General features: G+C 36.7%; 1 protein-coding gene across 4 annotated transcripts; it reads right to left on the reverse strand.

The window, feature by feature from the left end:
* Window positions 1–8,579: 8,579 nt before the first annotated feature.
* Window positions 8,580–14,059, reverse strand: GPR85 (G protein-coupled receptor 85). Of its 4 annotated transcripts, none has more exons than XM_003811234.5 (3): window positions 13,712–14,059; window positions 12,285–12,402; window positions 8,580–11,190 (listed from the first exon to the last, which is right to left on the reverse strand). In XM_003811234.5, the coding sequence occupies exon 3, from the start codon at window positions 11,018–11,020 to the stop codon at window positions 9,908–9,910; it is 1,113 nt and encodes a 370-aa protein (XP_003811282.1). In that variant the 5' UTR covers window positions 11,021–11,190; window positions 12,285–12,402; window positions 13,712–14,059; the 3' UTR covers window positions 8,580–9,907. The 4 variants fall into 4 exon arrangements, with proteins under 4 accessions (XP_003811282.1, XP_034820750.1, XP_034820749.1 ...); XM_034964859.3 differs by lacking the exon at window positions 13,712–14,059 and adding an exon at window positions 12,599–13,334 and having other exon boundaries at window positions 12,285–12,399; XM_034964858.3 differs by lacking the exon at window positions 13,712–14,059 and adding an exon at window positions 12,599–13,334.
* Window positions 14,060–22,991: the final 8,932 nt, after the last annotated feature.

Genomic DNA, 22,991 nt, shown 5'->3' on the forward strand with positions numbered 1-22,991 from the left:
TGAGAAATTAATTTGTGGGTCAAAGTGATTAAAGACAAATGGGCGTATAGATTGAGTTGGATAGCTTGGGAGAGAAGGAGAAGTATGTATTTGTATGCTGGTAGAGGTATATATGTGTGTGTGTGTATTTATGGAATGGTGATAAAGAATGGAAAACAGAAAAGGATGAGAGAATGATCTGGATAGATGAAAATAAAGCTGTATCATAAAGGATCTTACTAATGGGCCTTGAATTGAGTCCCAGATATATAATAGAGAGACACTGAAGTTTCTTAAACAGTGGGGTCAAATTCTAAACAACTTAAAAAACTGGCCTCATCCTTTGTTAAAAATTACTTTCAAACTTTTCAAACTCTCCTACTCATAATTTTGTTTCAAGTGTCACTGGTTCCTACCATTCTCTTATTTCTTTATGTAGCTTCTCTTTGGTGATTATGTATGTGGTACATCCTGGTTTCTGATGCTAATGGTGAAATATATTTAACTATGTTTTTCTGCTTTCTGCCATGGAGAAGTATCTAAGGCAAGAAGCCGGGTCTCCTATTTCCTTTATTATATTCCTCCTCATCCTTATGATGAACACATTATAATTGATCATGATTATCAATATAAGTATAGTTTTAGTTGGTTTAAAATAGAATGTTTCTCAGTTGAATATTTATGAGAATCTATTTTTTCATGTACATACAATTTAAATTGGTTTTAAAATTGTAACAGAGAGCAAATCTTTCTCAGTAAGACTCACTACAGTAGAAAATGTGTTTCTCTCTTCTTTTTTTTTCTTCCTGAAAATGACAGTTTTTTTATGCCCATGATGGAAACACAAAGCACTGGAGCTCATGCACTACAGAAAATGCTCAAGACCTTCCAGGCATAACAAATAATAGCACCACAGAGAAGAACACAGGTTCTTTCTGCATCAAGAAACTCAGTTGCATTTTATCTAGAAGCATTGATGGCAATAATTGTTCCAAATTTCCAATGCTCTGTGGGTGTATCAGGACCATCTAAAAATAGGAACGCTTGTTTCTTTGAATTATAAATTCTAGGATGCACGACTATTTTCTCTACTATATTACCTACCAACTTTCTTATTTTTAATAGTAGCTAAAAAGTTACTACCATGATAAGACTATCTTTTCTAGTTAAAAGTCAATAAGCCACTAGATTAAAAATATAAAAAGGATGTTTCACAATAAATCATTTTAAAATATAAATCAGAAAGTATCAATACAAATGTACTATTAATTATAGACATTTAAATCTAAACCTTGTGTGTAATTAAAAATAGTATACACTTTTGCACTGGGTTAAATTTAAAAGCCATTTTTAATGCATGTTAGGCATAGCAAAAAAATCTATAAAAAGAAAACTAGATTTATGTTCAGTTTGCAAGTCTCTAAGACTAAAACCCAAGCCAGTAGCAGGTTTGATCAAATGATTTATTAACAACCCTGTAGAACTCCTTGTGTATAGTAGGTGCTTAGTAAGTATCCATTCAAAAATAGGTCCTTCTGTAATCGAAAACTCTGGTGATATTAAAACATATTCCTACATTTTATGGTTTGTATGTTTGAAACAGAATCTTGAAACAGGTTTGATACCCTCTAAAAGAAATCCATGAACTATTTATAACATACTTATAATTGGAGATAGAACATAAAAAAATACAAGGAATAGAATACAAAGAAATAATGGGGCACAAATATCCATAATTTAGTCATCTGAAATGGAAGCAGAGCATCGTCTGTCTTATTAAAATTAAAAGCTCTATTATGAAGTTGGCACATGAATAAAGCAGAATACCAGTGAAAGAATATTTTAATGTGCTGTAGATATTCTCCAGTGCTGATATCAACAAGCAGGGATCACTTTGGGCCTACAACTGCTTAGGTAGAAACCTAGTTAGCTGGAGTCCTATACATAGGAAGTGGCTTTCAGTGGACCAGTGTCAGCTGTGGGAAGCTATGTTGATTCAGAATAGCCATGTCACTTATATCCGGGGAATATCAGTGACCCAGATGGGCAAATCATAGATTTTTTTCAAGCCAGTGGAATTTTAGAGCTCAACCCCTTCATTATACAGTTGAAAGGACTAAGAGGTCAAGTGAATTGATCTTGCCCTGTAGCTGATCAGCAGCTCACTGCCTAACATCCAGGCTGACATTCTTTTCTTGACTGCCTAAGGTAATTAAATAGAAGCTATGTTTACTGAGACCACAGACAACACCAAGCTGGCATGGGAGGAAGATAGCAGCTATTATGTTAGAAGTTGGAACTACCTTGACACAAGAGTTCCTTTAACACTTACCTCACATATCTTCTTTATGGCACTTATCACGTTTGTCTCATAATTTGTTTATGTCTCTGTTGCTAGATGGTGAACTATGAGAGGGCCAACCCACATACACAGTAAAAAATAAAATTTATTTAAGATGCCAGCAAGAGGTAAAGCAAGAGGTCAAATAAAAAGAAGGAAGTCCAGCCCAAGTGGAATGAAAGCAAGAGGTTCAAATGGCCAAAACAATAGCCTCCAAAAATGTGGTGACGAATGACCAGGTGTGTTAACAGCTGACCACGAGTCAAGAGTTAGAAAAGTGGGAAGACCATGTGATGCACAAATACTAAGCAAACAGTACTTATGGGGTAATTCTGCCATTGTATTATCCATGAATTATCCCTTTACTATGTATAGCTACAAACACTAGTGTTATAGAAGGCTGTAGAGCAATTTCAGAGTAGGGAAAGAAGTGTAATTAGTTGGGACATGGACTGGGAATAATGGTCCTGGAAGGTGGACCTTTAAAGGGAGACTTGACAGACTCCAAGAAAAGACTGTACCCAGCCTATGATAATCATCAACTTTAAATCTCCACTTTACATAGAATGTGACAAAATTGATTTAGTACTGCAGAATATGAGCCAGATGTAGGTAAAACTCCCCACCTGGTGTGAACTGTGTAACCCACTTTTAAAATCTAAGCAACGTTCTTCTGAAAAGTTATTTGAAAAATCAAATAGATTCTCCTGTTTCTGCAGTAATACAATCCTATATGAAGGCAGAGAGGGATATTAGAACTACTATTCTTTGCTTCCTTCAGATTCTCCGTGGGAAAGGAGAGAGAGAGCAGCAAGGTGGGGGTGAATTCTGAAGGCTGGGAGCTTTGTTTCTACTCAGTCACTTCTGCTCCCATTAGTCTCTAACCTTGGCCAGCTATTTAAAAAGAACAAAAGAAAAGAAAACAAAAAACAAAACAAAACCAGCAGTAGCAGCAGTAATAACAATAACAATAGCCAGAATTTACTGAAGTTCACAATGTGCTGGTTACTGTACTAAGTGATTTACAGCTATTCTTTGCCAACTTGCGCAAGTTACTTAACTTCTCTGTGCTTTAGTTTCTTCATTTGCGAAGTATAGATAATAATAGCATCTAATTACTGTGATAATCAACTGAGTTGATATATGAAAAGTGTTTAGAACAGAGCTTGATACATAGTAAGTACTTAATAAATAATAGTTATATTTTTATCTCATTTAATCTTCGAAGCAAATCTTAAAATGTTGCTACTACTTATTCCTCAATTTACAGATAAGCAAATTGAGACTCAAAGAGTTTAACTGATTTAAGACCATAGAGCTAGTAAGGGCCAGAATAAGGACTTAAACCTCCAAATGTCCTGCTTTTTAACCTCTACACCATGCTGGCCTTCCCAGTACAGTACCTAAATCCCAGCCATACCACATAAACTTCTCTGATTAGTGAATCCCTATGTTGAACACATCATGAGCTTTCAAATCTCATTGCCTTTTGCTCACCTTGTTATTCCCTCTATCTGAAATGACTTTCTCAACTTTGTCAAGCAGATTAAATTAAAATTATCCTTCAAGACTGAGTTCAAGTGTCACCTTTTCTAGCTCACCTTCCTGCTCCCACTTTCACAGAATTAATTGCTTGTTTGTGTTCCTTTAACACTTATCTCACATATCTTCTTTACAGCACTTATCACATCATCTCATAATTTGTTGATGTCTCTGCTGCTAGATGGTGAACTATGAGAGGGCCAGCCCCTCATACGCAGTAAAAAATAAAATTTATTTAAGATGTCAGACTCTGCTAAGGGCTTCACAATGATGCACACTCCCTGAATCTTCTCAAAAACCCTAGGACATATGTACCATTGCAGTCCACTTTTTACTGATGAGGAATAGAAAGGTTAAATAACTTGCCCAAAATCACACATGCAGTAGATGCGCAATAAATGATTGTTGTACTGAATTGTGTCTAAGTAAAAATGCTTAAGAAAATGTTAAAAAATTCCCTTTTTCACAGAAGAAAATGATCTTTTAACTTTTAAATTTTTGGATGAAAAAGAACAAACTCTTTTTTCATCTATTTAGTCAGATTTTCCCCCCTGAAAGCTATGAAAAGGAACAATTAACTTTAGCTAGTTCAAGCTCGAGTGTCAATTCAGCTTAAAAAATTATAATCACTTTTCCTTATATTGTAGGATTATAGTCATCTTCCTTATATTGTGGGATAATGAATGACTTGCTTCCTTATCCCGTAATCTTGAATACCCTTATAAGTTAAATGTTACTTTATTGTCTGTCAAAACCACAGAAACCAGGAAATGCATTACAGTATCAGTTTTAATATTTGTGTCAATAATCTATTATTTTCCAAACACAGAGAGAAGAAAAAGGAATTGCTTTCTGCCTCCAAGCTGAACTTGGAACCTAGGTCTTTCTGAGCACGATGTTGTCCTACGTCCCCAGAAGGGGCCAAGGAGGCAGCTATGAATGTCAGGTGTGAATAATTCAAAACCCCAAACCACCTGTGGCTTTGAGGCCTTTTTTTTTTTTTTTTCAATTACTCAGAGGGAAACACAGTCTCCTTGATTTCCTCTGGGGACCTTTCAGGGAGCCAGCCCTTGTAATAACTGCCTGTTATGGTGAGAGGAAAACTGGCTTTAAAAGCCTTTTAACCCAAAGGGATTGAGCAGCTAATGGACATCATCCCTTTGGCAAAAAGGGATGATGTAAAACTCCTGCCCCATTTTAAAAACCAGGACTTGTTTATATAATATTTTCATACAGTTAAAGCTTTTTTGGTTTTAATATATTATTTAGAGCCTGTTACATTGCAGCATAATGCAAAAACAGTTATCAAAAAAAAAAACAACAACAACACAAACTTCTCTCTACATTGCTCCAATTCAAATATGCCTTTAACTTATTTGACGGTTTTGACTGATGGCCAAAAAAGAAATTCCAGTCATTTGCAAATGTTATTTTCATTTTAACCACTATACAGACTAATTATGAATTTTTGCATCAAAACTGAGCAATTCTACCATTTTAATGTGGTATAAAAAAAGTTTCTGAGGGAATTAGAAAACTCACAGAATGCTGACATGCCCACAGTTGACAATAACAACAAAAAATTTCAGCAGTAAACAGTTCTTAGTATATCCTGCAATTTCCATTTAAAACATTTATAAGAGAATATTAACAAACATGAAAATGATATATTTTTGCATAGAAAAATAAACTCACAAGGTTTTAGAACCATAAATAACCCACAATTCTGGTTACCATCTACCTTGATTAATGTCTTTAGCCAGTATTTGAAACATCACCATTTATCATCTTAGCTTCTTTCTTTTCTTTTTAATACAAAATTAATGCAAACTGCTTTTGTTTTAATAATAATAATACAGTCTATGCTACATATGGCATGAAATAATGAAACCCAGTAAATTTATCCAATAGTGAATACACAGAAGTGAAGAGTTTTGGCTCTGTTTGCAACTGTCCTACAGTAATCCCAGGTGCAACCCAACTCATTATGACACAGTTTAGCTGAAAAATGTAATCTGTATGGTTATAAATCAGTTTCATTGTACTTACAATAGAAATAAATTTTGGAGGCCAAACCAAGTTTTCAGCTGATAGGCGATTAGGGAGTTTTATTGTATTCCAATTAAGGAGCAAAAAAAACATTGATGGGGTGGCATGCTTTAATAATAAAAGATATGCACCCTGTTTCACAAGTTACTTGGGAGGGCCCCCGCAAGTCATCGTAAGATGCACACAAATAAGTCATTCCTTTGATTGCATTTTACCCACGCATTTTCATCCTATCTTGCAGGAAGATATGAATATGTCAGAAAAGACACCTCCATGTCTCTTAAAGCAATTGAAATATCTCTGTTTTGGAAGTGGATAGTTGGGATATGAAGGGAACTTTGGAAGGGAAAATAGATTTTGCTGTTATTATGTAGATAGAATTAACTACATGGGAGCTGGTTCTAAAATACAACACGCTGATTCGTGTAAGTGTGGGTGAAAGGTTCCTGGTGCTTTGAATAGAATGAGGGGGTTACCTCTCAGTTGAGGGAGTATGTATAATATATACGAGATCCCAAATAACACTGGGCAAAGATAGGTGATAAGGCACTGAAGTGAAAATGGAGAACAGTCCATTTATGGCCATTATGACCAAGTTCTTCTTAGGGAATTTTTACCGTATTAACACTCACAACTCATTGCTACTATGTGTTTATTGTTTCTTTCCCACTAGATTAAGAAATCTAAATGAGAGACTGTTCTGCTTTGTTTTCCACTATGCACTCAGCACCAAGCCCAGCACCCAGCACATATTTGTTGAAAAAGTAAATAAATGAACAAACAATTCAGGTAGCATCCATGGAAGTTGAGGCAAATGGATAAGTGGCCATATTTATGTGTTAACAATCATAAATCAGTTAACTTCTATAGACAATCCTGGTGAGAAATCCAACCAGCTGATATCTGCAAAAGATAATTCAGTCAATAGATTATCCTATCTACAAATAATTTTTTCATCTAATCACTATGGTCAATTTTGTGTTATTTAAATGGGGTCTCTGTGGAGAAATGGGCAAGTTACTCACCTCTTTCTGCCTTGGTTAATACCTGCATAGGATTCCACAGTCACAGACTGAATGCCTAGCTTCAGCCAGGCATCTCACAGATAAATCTATTATGTGCAAAATGAACCAGATGAAATAGTACAGACGTATCCACGCAAACATATCACCACTATTATGAAAAACAATTTAAAGGCCGTTCAGCTCAGATGTGTGCTCAGTCCAAGAGGGAGACACATTATTATTGATAATCAGTCTCACAGGGAAGTTGGACACCCCCTGCCCCGCTACAGTAGGAATGTATTTTTATGGATTAAAGATTAATTACATTAAATACTGAATTTTGGAATGAGTGCTAAAATAGATAATGTGATTTGGTCATTAAGACACTGAAGCAGGTTTTTATTTTGTATGATTACTACTGTTACCAGTTGAGTTACAAATGGCATTGATTCACTGAGGATGTGTCTTGTCAACTGCTTCCTGCTTGACCTGCAAATGCCAAGTTAGTCAGGAGTAGGCTTAAATAAAAGTCACTGCAGTTCAGCCTGACTTACTGATTACTGGGGCTGGTTTCTTACCAAAACTGTGGGAATCGGTTATTCCAAATAGCTAGGTGGAGTCAGGCAGCTTCACGTGGCCGTTGCTCTTGACTCCTCAGTCCCCAACTCTTAACCCATATCTGTTTTCTTGTCTATGCAATGGTGAACCTGTTCTCTCTGGCCTTAAGATTATTGCTGAATTTTCTACTGATTGCTGGTGATATTTGAACCTCTAAGCAGAGTTAGTTATTATCATCATTGCAATTACGTTTCTACTATAAATTTTTTTGAGTTACAATCACAATGTTATCAGAACATCTTTTGATAACATTTCCTTTATTTTAGATAATGATTTCAGTACCAAGGAGACTTTATTGCTAGATCCAACTCACTGTTGTGCATTAAATTTTGTCTCAGATCTAATCAACTTTGGTGTAAAGTAAAAATGAGGTCAGAATGCTCACTAATTCATGGCTTGAGCTGTCCTTATAAGAGCAAAACTGAATAGTTGCATATATCATTGAAACATTTCATTGATTTATTTTCCTTATTTATATTGATATTCTCTTTACAGAAGTACTATAGCAATATGGAATTCTGTGTTATTAGATTCCTAATCTTAATTATCAAATACCAAAAAAAATAAACTTCACAAAAACCAACCAATAAACAAAACAACAGAAAGCAAACAAAAATAATAACTTTTTCTAGTTTTGTCATAATGTTAGTGTAAACCATTCTTCTTACAAGTTGTATATTTAGAACCCCAAATTTCTATGGTACTATGCTCCAAATTAAAGCGTGATGTTTATATTAAAATTCTGAGCCAATTAACTAAGCAGGTACACATCTCTAAATACTACTGGCATTTAAGAATAATAGAGGGATGATTATAATAAACTACCAAATAATGCTTTTACAGATAATATTATGTCAGTTTATCAGCATTGTGTTGATTATCATTCATACATTTCCAGTCTGGAATATAGTAGCTACAAGAATCAAAAAGCAAAACCATAATAAAGCTAGTCTTCCTAGTTTGTGCTTGCCTCCCAAATTAAAAAAAACATTGTTATGTGCCAAAAATGTAAAACTTATTTCAAGAAAATTAACAGGCTACACGGGTAAATTTTGGCAAATGCAACTTTATATTGAAGTTCACACATCTGTATCTTAAAGAATGAGACTCACAGACTCTAATGTATTTCTAAAATACCAGAAATCATAATATAAGCTTTCACAAGTTAAAACTGAAATAATTTAAATTACCAATACACTGAATGTGCAGAAAGTATAAACAAGACTGTGCCTTCAGTAGAATAAATGCTTCACAAATTGTGCAGGATGTCATACTAAGGCTGTGGTCTCCCCTTGACAGCTGACTTAAAATATAAACATACATCAACTGCCTGCTTCTTAGAACACTTTAGAAAGGGTAGCACACCGCAGAAGAAAATCTCATTATTTCAGTGATGTGCACTTTAAGTTTCAAACCATGTGAGAAAAAAGGAAAAAGTAATAAATGATCTTCCATGCACTTTTAGATGCATGACCATGACCGGTTACTGATTTGATTTCCCTTGGCTATTTGCTCCAATGCTAAATAAGATGAAGGATACTAGATAACCCTTTAAGGCAACATGTGTTTATTCTGCATTATTAGAACTGCTCAGTTGTGACAGGCTGGTACCATTAATGTTGCCTCCCAGACCAATATCTAGCATTTGTAAAATATAAATGAATTGGAAAAACTTTATACCAAATCAACAAAAACCACATAATACAGTTCAGTGCTAGCAATCTTACTAGTAGATGAGGAAAGTGGTATTTAGAAATAGCAATGTATTAATACAAAAAAAGTAAACTCTAATTGGAACCAATATACTGCTTTGGAATGCTCCCCAGAACTTACAAGGCGGTTTTTAAAGTGTGATATTCCAATAATTCATTGGCACGTCTTTAGTGGATTACAGTACTTTAAGTCCCCAAATATTTTAGTCTTTGCAAAACAATAGTAGTATGAAATGTTTTAAAGTCTTCAAACTTCTAAAATTAGTTTTTATCAACACATTTACCTCATGTCAACTTAATTTATTAAGATGTCCAATGCTAATTGTTTTTTGATGTTTTTTCATATGTAGTGACATACAGAGCATTTAGCACTGATACTTAGCACCTGCTACTTTCATTATCTAGTTTTTGACCACATAAAGAAACTTAGGGCAGTGGTTCAGTCCCTTCTTAATTACAAACCTTTGCTGGCAGTCAGCAGGATCACTCTGAGATTTAAAATAGGATTATAGGTGAACTATTGCAAAGACTGCAGAATGTTGCCCAAATCCTTAAAACTGCTGATTCCATTCTTGAATTTCTTCTCAAAATATGGCTATGGGCCACAATTGCTCAGCAGAGAAGGTTAGTTTTCACAAGGCTAAAGATTTACAGATGCTCCCTCATATAACACAGTAAGGTTCCCTTGGTAACCTGGATTTTCTGCAGTAAAGAAGGGTTGTGCTGAAACAGCGCCTCAGCTCCCTGTTTGAGAAAATGCAGACAAAAGGATTGATTCCTGCTTGGGCAAAACTCATCCAGACAGCAGCTGTTAGAAATCCCCCTGGTACTACAGGCCCTCTTGCAAAAACTCTCCAATAACAGGCCACCAGGTAGGGGCCCCACAAGGTTAGAAACAGAAAAGTCATTATATAGAACATTCTGCTGATTCTTTTCTCCATTTTGAACTCGTCTAAGACCAATAGCCTTCTTCTGCCTGTGGTGTTTGCATTTTGCCTGATGCCCAGCAAGGTGGGTGGTGTGGGACCCCTTCCAAATCCTGCTAGCCAATTGGCAGCTGCCTGGCCACTGGCTCCAGGACCATGAAAAGTCCAGTTCTGGCTGACTGCTGCTACAAACTGGACTGGCTTCATTTTCCTTCGATCGTGGACGAAAAATATCAGCTTGAGGTAGACAAGCTGTGTGGCTAGGAGGATGAGAGCAAGAAGCAGCATAAATCCTAAGGAATCATTAGCCCTGAAGGAGCGGTGTTGGAAGGTGCATTGATCTTCCTCCCTAATGAATGAGTAAGTGCCCACGTCTAAAACCGGGGGAAATGCCATGGCCACAGACAGAGTCCACACCATACAGATCACAGCCAGACACGTCCAAAAGGTCAGCCTCTTTGTATAGAAGCGGTGATGGGCGATAGCTAAGTATCTGGTGACACTGATGCAGAAGAGCATGAAAGCAGTGTGGAAACAGGACAAAACCCCCAGAAAGGCAATCACTTTGCAAGTCAGAGTCCCATAAGTCCAGGTAGAGCCATTTTTGACAGAGTTGAACACAAATGGGAAACAAATTGCAGATCTGAGGATATCTGAACAGCAAAGATCCAACAGGAAGTAGTAAGGTGCTCTATGCAAGGTCTTATCTTTCACTAGCAAAATGGAGATCAGGAGGTTGCCCACCACGCTGACTCCTATTATGAAACCCAAGGAAGTCAGTTTCAGAAAGGCTGTTAGAGGCGAGAGATTTTGCAAAATGTTGTCAGCTGCATGGCTATAGTTCGCCATAGATGGATGGAGGATAAGGATACAGCCTCAGTCAAGTCTCATGATCTAGATATAAGAACAAGGAAAAGATAGATCCATACATTTTACTGAAAATATAATCCACAAAGAGAACTGATCTGATCTGCAGTCATGCTTCCTCTTTTCTTCCACTTGTTTTGCCATCAGAATATCTGAAAAAAAAAAAAAGCTATCAGTTCTTAAGTTAACAAGCAATGATGTCAGACAGTGCTAAAAAAGCTGTTCACTTATGGGGAAGCAAATAAAGTTTTAATTTTGAATACTAATATTTGCTTTACTAAATATTTTTGCTGGAGATTTCAGAGAATTGGCTTGTTTAGTTTTTCAAGCTAAGTGAATTTTAAAATGTCCCTATTTTGGACAATATACATTTGATAGGGTAACTTTAGGAGAGAAGGAATAAAATGTCCCATTCTTGTAAAATATGCCAGTCCAGGAATTAACCACTAGAATTGCAATGGAATCTACAAGATTGCTATTAGGAGGCAAAGACACTACCTACATTTATTTGAGATCTGTTAGTATCTGTCAGTGTTTCACAGGCAGCTTCTCTGTTTGATGTGGGTCCAAAGAACCCGTGCAAAATATATCTTAAGTGCCACTATTCATGCTGCATAAGAGTATTTGTTGATTCATCTTAAAGCAAAATTTCAAAATTAACTTCAAAATTAATAGGAACTTACTTGTCCCAAGATTTGATGTGATTTAATCATTTGTCTTTCCCTCTCCACCCTACCCCCCATTTCTGGCAAATCTTTTAAGCCCACATGATTATTAAAATGGTTAATGTAAATATTGGACAGGGAAACACACCCAGAGGAATAATGCACTTCCATTTGTAAACCTTGGCTGCCTGGATTCAAATGAATATAACATGAACCTGTATTTCTTGGGCAATTAAGCCTTTCCCATTTACACGGATAACCTTTGTTGCAAATCACAAGTGGCTGCTTTTTAAAACAAAATGCACATTGTCTCGTAGGTGCCTGGACCACACCAGGGAAATCGGCGTCCTCTGTTATTCCCACCAAGCGTGTTTCCTTTGCCACTTCTCACTGGCCCGGAATATGCTGGTGGAAGCCCAGGCAAAACTGCGTTCGATGATTTTAATTTCCCCACCGGTACATCCTCGGGTAAATACCGATCGCATCATGCAACATTACGAAACCTGAAATCCGCCACCCCTGGATTTATAATGGGGGGAGGGTGGAGGAGGGGGAGAGGGAGACAGACATGCATTACATACGCGAAGATGGGGAGAGAGATTGCTTCTGTGCTGCAAAGGAACCGTTCCCGGTGATTCGCAGTCTGATATTCCTCAGTCTTGTAAGGCTTTCCAGAAATGGAGCTCTCAGTAAGCCCTACTGAAGATGCATTGTCTGAATGTACTTCCATTATGCAGTTTATTGTCACAAAACACACACACACACACACACAGAGACACACACACACACACACACACAACCTGAGGGAGGGCTCTTTCTCGGTGAACCTGCAGTTTCATCAACACTGTGCATTCCCCCACATCCCCCAAACTTAACCAAGAGTATATCCTCCTACCTGTTGGTGTTGGATATCCCGACAGACTATAGCTTCTTTCTATAAATTGCTGATTTTTTTCTTTTTCTTTTTTTTTTCTTTTTCTTTTTCTTTTTTTTTTTTTTTTTTTTTTTTTTTGCCTTAGTGCTTTGACTGAGCATCCAGGCAGGGCTCGGCGGCGCCTGCGCGCTGGAGCCTCCTTGAGCTCCAGCCGCGTCCTCCCCTGTCGCAGCGGCACCGTCTCCCCCAGTAACGCAGGGGCCGCGGCGGCGGCGGCTGCGGTGGCGAGGGCGGCGGCGGGGCTGCTTCAGCCTCTGTGGAACCAACAGGAACCCCTACCTGTCTCCAGAGCTGGCTGGGTTTATTGACTGCCCTGTCCAGTCCAACTGGCAGCATTAAGCTTTTGTCCCTTCGTGGCTGCTTCTGAACTTTTCCCTCCCCGCATTTGTAGTGGGGGGCTGGAAAGGCCCCTTCAGGACCTCAGGCCCATCCTCTTCCCAAAGGCAGCGCACGAGGAAGTCACAGTGCCCGGGACGCCCGCCCCCTCCCTCAGCTTCCCGGAACCCTAACCTTCCCCAGACACTTTCTTCCCTTTTCTTTTAGGGTGGTCCAAACCACCGGAGGCTTCTTTTATATATATATATTTTAAGTGATGTCTCCAGCTAACCTTTAAATTTGCAGGTTAGCTGGAAAAAGACAAGAAAAGAATGGGAAAAAAGAAAAAAAGTTATTTATTGATTGATTTATTTTTTTCCCACAGTTAAAAATCTTGTCAATGGGGAAGAAGGGAAGGCACGTTAGGGCAGCTCTCTCTTTGTTAGTCATCTTCTATTCTCCAATGCACGCAAATATGCGTAAAAGTAGGGAGAAAGCTAAGTTCAGAGGACAACTACAATATGATTTACATTCAGTCTACCTTAAAGGATGTCACTAAAGAATCAGGCTTATAAAATGTTTAAATGGCTATTCCTGGCATTCCACCCCACCAAGCAACAGTATTCCTTTTCCCTTCTTACAAGTTCCGCTGACCAATGATGGGTGATGTCAAAGCAGTTATGTGTACGAGTTTCCTTTTTTCCCCTTTGTTATTACAGATGAAAAATACTAGAAATATAACAAATACGTAAAACTTACACCAGTCCAAAAGGTCGGATGATACCACAGACACCACAAAGCCTGACACGTGGGTGCTTAGGAATGCCTCTAGAATCATGCATTTTCTTATTTTACCATTTCCGAAGAGTTTTGTTTGTGGAGGTGATATAAAATTTTAAGCAACAACTTCCCAGTTCTCCTACCCAAAACTAGCAGACACGCTTTCATTAATTCCCAATGTAAAACGTCTGGTTCTTTTTCTGCATGCTTTTTGCTTTATAATAATCTGTTAATGAAACAAAAAATAAAAATCTTCTCTACAGTAATAATCTGATCTCCAGACAGCAGTAAAATACCTCATTGCTGGGTGGTGAGATTGTGACATTCAGGGGAACTCAGGCCAATCAGCATACAGATAATATGGGTTAATTTACATACTGTATTTCTATTGGATGAGCCGAGGTAAAGCCTTATCTTGATGTCACAGTCGTTACACAAAGCCCTATGTTGGTAATACTGAAATGATGTTAAATTTCCCTGATTTGTTCTTGAATTTCCTACGTCCATTTAAATACATGGATAATAGTTTGTTTTTTTAGAAAAGAATATACACAAGGCACTAAACTTTGGCATTCCCTTAACCTAGAAAAATCAATCCTACAGCCATGCTGGAAGTAACTTGAGGGCATTTCCATTCAAATAAAACATTCCACTTTTTGCAAAGCAAATGAATTCAAAACTCAAAACCATGTGGTGGTTTGCAACTTCTAAGTAAAATGTCAAATTCGTTTTTATGAAACTACAAATCACTTCAACTTGTGCTTTTTTGCTTCCCAATAAATGCTTCAATGTACTTTGCAAAGAGTTATTTCCTGAATTTTTACAGTTTTAAAAAATGTATGGAATAAGAGGCTTAAGTTTGCTGAAGATTCATGATTGGTCAGATGTTAGGTTGTACAGATTAGGGAAAAGCTATTTAAAAGTAAATTTAAAAAGTCACTGCACTGCCAGGCCATGAAGCAGTAATATACTCTGCCAAAAGTTATAGGGCCAAGATCCAAGGGTTTTAACTAGTCTTATTCTTTAAGCAGATATTGATTCCTTAAAAATAAGGGAGAGGGTATATGTGTATGCAATATTCTTTCATATCCACATCTCAGGGTATAGTAAAGCTATTTTTTTCCTTTGCAGTTGAGCACAGTTATATCCACTAATTCTTCAGCTTTTCCAGCTGTTGGATAAGAATGTCATTTTCTTGCCTCACAAGGGGACTCAAGAAATTAATGAGATATTTTCCATCTAGCTCATTAACTCTACTGGAGAAAACATTGGAAGCTACATCTTTCATCAGCAGGGCTTTAAAAAATATGTTTAATAGCTGACAAAAGTTTCATATCATCTACAAGTTCTCAAATGTAAAGTTATTGCTTCAAATTGTTTAGATCATAGGCTTAATTGGTCTTAACTAATTTCTTTTTTTTTATCCCCTACATCACCAAACCCAGAAAATTTGATTTTCAGGTTAAGAGTAAAAGAACAAAGCAAATACAACAAAACTATATGCCCTAATCCTTGAGTTTGAAGGGTTCTGAAGATTTACAAACTGTTGGAATATTACATGTACTATATTGATCAGTGTATTAGGAAAACTGATATAATTTGCTTAATTTGGTTCTTATAAAAAGTACATACTATTTTATTTTAAAAACCAATGACCTTGCTTTCAAAATTAATCTATTTCAGATTTTTGCCAACTGATGCATAGTATCATGATCAGCAAAAACAGTGTTTTTTTCTGTGCATTGTTTACATGAAAGTGTGTGTCAGGAAATAACACTTGGTAATTGCAGAGAATAATAGACTAGAATAAACATTCTAAATAAAAGATTTTTAGTAATTCATTTCAAATGACATGTCTTCTGCTTAAAGCATAAAACGTGTGTCTCTGGTGCTCTCAACTGTTACCAAAATTTAAAGTTGTATATGAAAAAGAGCCTTTTTAAAGTTTTCTTTAAAATTTTAACTATCTTTTTGATGGGGTTGTTTGTTTTTTTCCTGTAAATTTGTTTGAGCTCATTGTAGATTCTGGATATTAGCCCTTTGTCAGATGAGTAGGTTGTGAAAATTATCTCCCATTTTGTAGGTTGCCTGTTCACTCTGATGGTAGTGTCTTTTGCTGTGCAGAAGTTCTTTAGTTTAACCAGATCCCATTTGTCAATTTTGGCTTTTGTTGCCATTGCTTTTGGTGTTTTAGACATGAAGTCCTTGCCCATGCCTATGTCCTGAATGGTATTGCCTAGGTTTTCTTCTAGGGTTTTTGTGGTTTTAGGTCTAACGTTTAAGTCTTTAATCCATCTTGAATTAATTTTTGTATAAGGTGTAAGGAAGGGATCCAGTTTCAGCTTTCTACATATGGCTGGCCAGTTTTCCCAGCACCATTTATTAAATAGGGAATCCTTTCCCCATTGCTTGTTTTTTTTAGGTTTGTCAAAGATCAGATAGTTGTAGATATGTGGCGTTATTTCTGAGGCGTCTGTTCTGTTCCATTGATCTATATCTCTGTTTTGGTACCAGTACCATGCTGTTTTGGTTACTGTAGCCTTGTAGTATAGTTTGAAGTCAGGTAGCGTGATGCCTCCAGCTTTGTTCTTTCGGCTTAGGATTGACTTGGCGATGTGGGCTCTTTTTTGGTTCCATATGAACTTTAAAGTAGTTTTTTCTAATTCTGTGAAGAAAGTCATTGGTAGCTTGATGGGGATGGCATTGAATCTATAAATTACCTTGGGCAGTATGGTCATTTTCATGATATTGATTCTTCCTACCCATGAGCATGGAATGTTCTTCCATTTCTTTGTATCCTCTTTTATTTCATTGAGCAGTGGTTTGTAGTTCTCCTTGAAGAGGTCCTTCACATCCCTTGTAAGTTGGATTCCTAGGTATTTTATTCTCTTTGAAGCAATTGTGAATGGGAGTTCACTCATGATTTGGCTCTCTGTCTGTCTGTTATTTATGTATAAGAATGCTTGTGACTTTTGTATATTGATTTTGTATCCTGAGACTTTGCTGAAGTTGCTTATCAGCTTAAGGAGATTTTGGGCTGTGACAGTGGGGTTTTTTAGATATACAATCATGTCATCTGCAGACAGGGACAATTTGACTTCCTCTTTTCCTAATTGAATACCCTTTATTTCCTTCTTCTGCCTAATTGCCCTGGCCAGAACTTCCAACACTATGTTGAATAGGAGTGGTGAGAGAGGGCATCCCTGTCTTGTGCCAGTTTTCAAAGGGAATGCTTCCAGTTTTTGCACGAACAGACACTTCCCAAAAGAAGACATTTATGTAGCCAAAAAACACATGAAAAAATGTTCACCATCACTGGCCATCAGAGAAATGCAAATCAAAACCACAATGAGATACCATCTCACACCAGTTCGAATGGCAATCATTAAAAAGTCAGGAAACAACAGGTGCTGGAGAGGATGTGGAGAAATAGGAACACTTTTACACTGTTGGTGGGACTGTAAACTAGTTCAACCATTGTGCAAGTCAGTGTGGTGATTCCTCAGGGATCTAGAACTAGAAATACCATTTGACCCAGCCGTCCCATTACTGGGTATATACCCAAAGGACTATAAATCATGCTGCTATAAAGACACATGCACACGTATGTTTATTGCGACACTATTCACAATAGCAAAGACTTGGAACCAACCCAAATGTCCAACAATGATAGACTGGATTAAGAAAATGTGGCACATATACACCATGGAATACTATGCAGCCATAAAAAATGATGAGTTCATGTCCTTTGTAGGGACATGAATGAAATTGGAAATCATCATTCCCAGTAAACTATCACAAGAACAAAAAACCAAACACCACATATTCTCACTCATAGGTGGGAATTGAACAATGAGAACACATGGACACAGGAGGGGAACATCACACTCTGGGGACTGTTGTGGGGTGGGGGCGGGGGGAGAGATAGCTTTAGGAGATATACCTAATGCTAAATGATGAGTTAATGGGTGCAGCACACCAGCATGGCACATGTATGCATATGTAACTAACCTGCACATTTTGCACATGTACCCTAAAACGTAAAGTATAATTTAAAAAAAAAAAGACTGGGAAAAAAAAACTTTAGCTATCTTGGTAAGAAAGGCTCTCATTGGGGGTTTTTGCACAGAAACACTTTCTGATTGATTATTAAAAAAAAAATCACCAACCTGGAATAAGTGACCCACAGAAAGGGAGATTATACATCTCCCTTTTTTGATAATGGTTTTCATGTCTTAGTTGATAATGGTTTTCACATCTTAGTTGCTGCAAAAAGTGACCTTTTTCACAGTGACATCTAAGTAACTGAAAGTTTTTAGGGCATTATATTCATCTCTTTGAGGAGCAGAATGGTGAAATAATATGCTAGACAAATCATGACTTGGGAGTTGGGAATAACTATAATTGTGAACATCCCAAACAGTGAAATTTTTTCAGAATGTTAATGAGTTTTTAAAAGATTAAAAATCTGGCATGTTTCTTTCCAAAATGCTAGAAGGTTCATTTGTTAGACTTTTCTCTCTGCTCTGCCCCATAACAGGTTCCAAAGTGTTAATGTAATTCATTTTTAATTTTAAAGTTAACTGCCAGGCTTTTGAAAACTCAGCAGTTTGCCTTTTCTTCTTCCCTTTATGTTGACAATTTCCTCCTCTCAGAAAACTTTAAGACTTGTTCCTTTATTCAATTTATTTAACAAATATTTCTTGAGCTCCTCCTACTCTGTATGAGGCAATGTGCTAGATCTTGCAAGAAATAAGAAATCGGGAGGTAGGACCAGTTTACAGGTGGACACATCACAGTAGGGAAAGCCTGAACTGATGGAAGTGGAGCAGGAAAAATGAAGAGAAGCAAAGTAAGAGGAGCCATATTTCTTATGGAGTAATTGGCTCAGGGAAGCAAAGGAGATCAAGGGGTAAGAACAGACTCTCAGGTTTGGAACTTGGAGAAGAACTGGGAGGCAGAAGACACCATTAACCAGAGGAAACAAAAGTTAAAAAGGAAGGAGCTGGTTTGGTAAGGAAAAGAATGAGTTAATTTTAGACATGCTGAATGTGAAATGCTGGTGGAATATTCAAATGTTGATGTGTTATACTTAGTTGGAAGTGAAGAGCCCAAATTCAGAAAGTACTTATAGAGAAACTATTGGGCGGCATTGCCAAGGGAGAGATTGCTGAGAGAGAAGAAGGTTGAGGTTAAGTAGATAAACAAGTATGCCCATTCCCCTCCATCTGAACAAACCGAAAAACAAAGAGAATGCCTACATATAAGAAACAGGAAGATCATGGAAGAACCAGACATAAAACAAACCAAAAGAGGAGGATCATCTATGTTATAGACCCTGAGGGAGGAGAGAATTTCAAAGAAGGAGTGGTCATCAGTGTCAGTTGTGACTCGGAGATTTAGAAGAACAACACATAAGAAGATATCCTTGGATCTGGGGATGATGAAAATCATTAGCAATCTTTGAGAAAGCAGTTTCAGAAGAGAAAGTCAGACTATAAGGGATTAACAAGTGAGGGACACAGGCTTAAAGGTTTATGAGGTCAGGCTAAGAAACTATTTTGTCATTAATGACAGCACTGTCTCAGTGATAAAGGTTTGAGTGAATTCTCTTGATGTTTTATGAACAAAGTGATGGTTATTTAAATAAATACAGCATGGTTTCTTCTTCTGGAAGTCTTTAAGCTCTTTTTATATTACACATTACTGAAATGTGACCCTGTGAATGAGAAGAGCAAATGCAAGTTTTCCTACTAGTGCCTGGTAAAACTTTAGAGCTTAGAGGAAAAGCCCTTTGTCTGTTAAAATATTCTAAATTGTCTCATTCAGCTTTGCCTTTTTTTTTTTTAAGATGCAGTTAGCCTCAACCACGTAAAACAAAAAAGTGACCCCCACATGGGTATGTCATGGGTGTGAATGTGTGTGCATGTGAATGTATTGGAAAGGTAGGTGGGAAGAAGAAGCAAGTGTTGGTAAAATAATTAAGAAATAGAAAGTTAATTTAATATTGAGGTTAATGGAGAGTCACACATATCTTACATGCATTGTAAATTTTCATGAAATAAAAATGCAATATAATTTTTAAAACTCTAGAAGTACGAGGTATTTTTTCTTTGACTATTCAGAGGTTATCTCAGTCATACAGTGCATTAGGACCATTATTATGAGCATGTGTTATATGATATGAGCAGATTACGGTTATTTAAGCTTTTGTAGTGTTCAGCTTTTTGACAAATGAACGTAATTAAAACATGGCTGAAAGTAAAGACTCTAAGATAAGTAAAGTTATCTTAGACTCTAATTAAAGAGCTTCTCATATTGACTAACCAAACTTGCATTCTGTTTAGTCCTTCCACTTTCATTTCTCTTATTTTTTTTTAAACTTTACAACTTAACCCTATAAAATAAAAACAAAGACAAAACTAAAATTCCCACCCCTCATAAATATGGTTACTACTTTAATTTGGTTAACATTTGGTTAAAGCAGAAGTATGCTATCATCTGTCTAATTTCACATTAAAAAGGACTATATTAAGAATAAGTCCTGGGGGTAGCATTATTTCATTCACTTAATGAATGTTCTAGACTCCATGAGAATATGAGCTCTATTATTTTGTCACTATTCATCCCTGGCATATCAAAGATACTGGATACATTTTTGTTCAATGGGAATTTATGACCCTACTACATAAAAAATGCTGTATTAGGCACTGTTGGGGAGGATATAAAAGAGGAAGAAAGACAATGGCACAGGCTCCAACTGGACTCCATGTTTTTCTTAATTTCATAAGGTTGGGATAATTATTTGTATGATGGGCAGAAAGTTTTTTTGGCCAAAGATTTACTCTGGATTTGGGGGAATTTTGTTTGCTTTTTAGCCTTATTACATTAGTGTTTACATAATTCTTTATTTGCTTTACTACTCAGTAATTTTAAACCATTTTCTAATAAGTTAATGTCTGTCATGCAGATTATGAGCCAAGAGCAGATATTTTATGCCTTGAGCTCATAACCTGGTGCTCAAATAGATGACAAAATATCTGCAGCTTTTATCTGGCTTTGGACTTTAATTTGGATCATTACTTTTTTAATAGCCAAAAGGGTGGTGCATCCTGAAAAAAAGACCTTAATTTATCAGTACAGAAGTAAAAAGCTCAATAGTATAAAAATAAACTTTTAAATGATGGATACTTTCTGCTCTAATTTTGCCTGTGGATTATTAATAATTACCTATAGGACAGAAAGCAAAGGGGTTGAAACAGAAACTGGTTGTTTCTCAGAAAAAGACTGCAAGATGATGTTAATCTTGGGTAAAAATCAGGATTATAGTTTACTGCATTTTCTTTGTCCTCCTTTTAAAAGATATTCCTTCCCCTTCTTTACCAAGCATAAATTAGAGCTGAATATAAGAAGTTCTCATATAAAATAGTGCTTATTCATCTTACTAATTGAATATAATAAAAAAAAAAGCTACCAGCCAAATCACTCTTTAAGTCCTCTAAGCTTGAACACAGTTCAGAGCTGATAATAAGATTTTCTAATCTCTGGAACAAGGAAGCACAGAACGAAACCTCCAACAATTCAAAACAGGGCGGCAGCAGCTCACTTTCAGAAGGTAGTAATGACTAGGGCTGGGTGATATAATTTCAGCACATAGAATTTGGTTGGGATTGCCTTTCTCCTTTATCTGATCTAGAATCACAGCATCCTGTATTGACAGTTGATATGTGATTTATAGCAGTTGTTTTCTGGCATGGCTATAGTTAATGGGCCGTTAATCATTTCTAAGTGATATAAAGAATACTGTTGCATGCACGTATTATGAAAAATGTGTCTTGTTTATAGAGATTGAAAATACCAAATGCCTTACATCTACAAACTCTATAATCTGTACTTCTAGCCGTTACCCATCATCTCTCTGAATGGCACTATACTGCATAGTGGTGGGCATGTGAACAAGCTTAGGAGGTGGAGGTAGGAATGGTCCCATGCCCAGGGTTCCAATATTTTTTGACTTGTGCATTTCATATCACTTAATCCCGATTGTGATTGTAGAATAAAGGTATGATTCTAACACTTTCAGGATTAGTTTCTAGCTGTTTGGGCAAACAGTTGTCTAGGTAAACTGAAAGGCAGTATTCCAGGTAAAAAACTGGAAGGCATCCGGGTAAATGACCTATCCTCTTGTGAGAATTCTGAATGTGGAAATTTCTGGCAATTTTAATTAGTCTGGTGCCTCCTCTAGTTACTATGGGGGTGTGGTGTGCAGCTCCAGGACTGCTATCATTTTGTTTTTACTTGTATTAAATCCTTCAACAACCACAGGTCTTTGTAAGCGCCAACTTTTTTCTAGCAGGTTTCTTCTAAGGGAGCCATGGGTCTTTTGCATTTCTTTCATAGTAGATCCGATCAGTTAATTAAAAACAACAATTCCATCACATATAATTTAAAATTTCCTCTCAGGCATTCACCAGTTCAGGAATGTTCTGTATACAGGTACAGTTGTATATGCTGCATAGCATTATATAAAATACTTTCATATACATTGGCTCTTCTACATGTAAAACATTTATGCTTGAGTCAGGGACTAAGACCCAGTTGGTCTGCAGACTCGGGCCAGAGAGTGTTTTCCATTACACCAGGCAGCTCTTCAGCAGTCAGCCTCCAATAAGCAAAGTCAGAACATTGTGTGATCTGCTCTCCACTTACAATCTAAACAGTTCTAAAATTTGATTTTAAAAGGCCCTTAGAATGGCTCTTAACAACAAGATGAGTGATAACTAGTATTGGCAAGGATGTGGAGAAAAGGGAGCCCCTGTATACTGTTAGTGGAGATGTAAAGTGGTATAGCCATTTTGGAAAATAATATGGAGCTTCCTTAAAAAACTAAAAATAGAATTTCCATATCATCCAGCAATCCCACTTCTGGGTATATATCCAAAGGAATTGAAATCAGTATGTCCAAGAAATATCTGTACTCCCATGTTCATTTCAACATTATTCACAATAGCCAACCTATCCATCGTTGTGAATGAATAGACAAAGCTATTACTTCCTTTGATGGAAGCAACGTATCCATCACTGTGGATAAATATATGAAGAAAATGTGGTATATATACACCATGTAGTAATACACAATCTTAAAAAATAAAGAAATTCTGTCTTTTGTGACAACGTAGATGGAATTGGAGGATATTATGCTAAGTGAAATTAACTAGGCACAGAAAAATAAATACTGTGATCTATTTGTGGAGTCTAA

Source organism: Pan paniscus, chromosome 6 (assembly GCF_029289425.2).
Source record: "Pan paniscus chromosome 6, NHGRI_mPanPan1-v2.0_pri, whole genome shotgun sequence".
Lineage (NCBI taxonomy): Eukaryota > Metazoa > Chordata > Mammalia > Primates > Hominidae > Pan > Pan paniscus.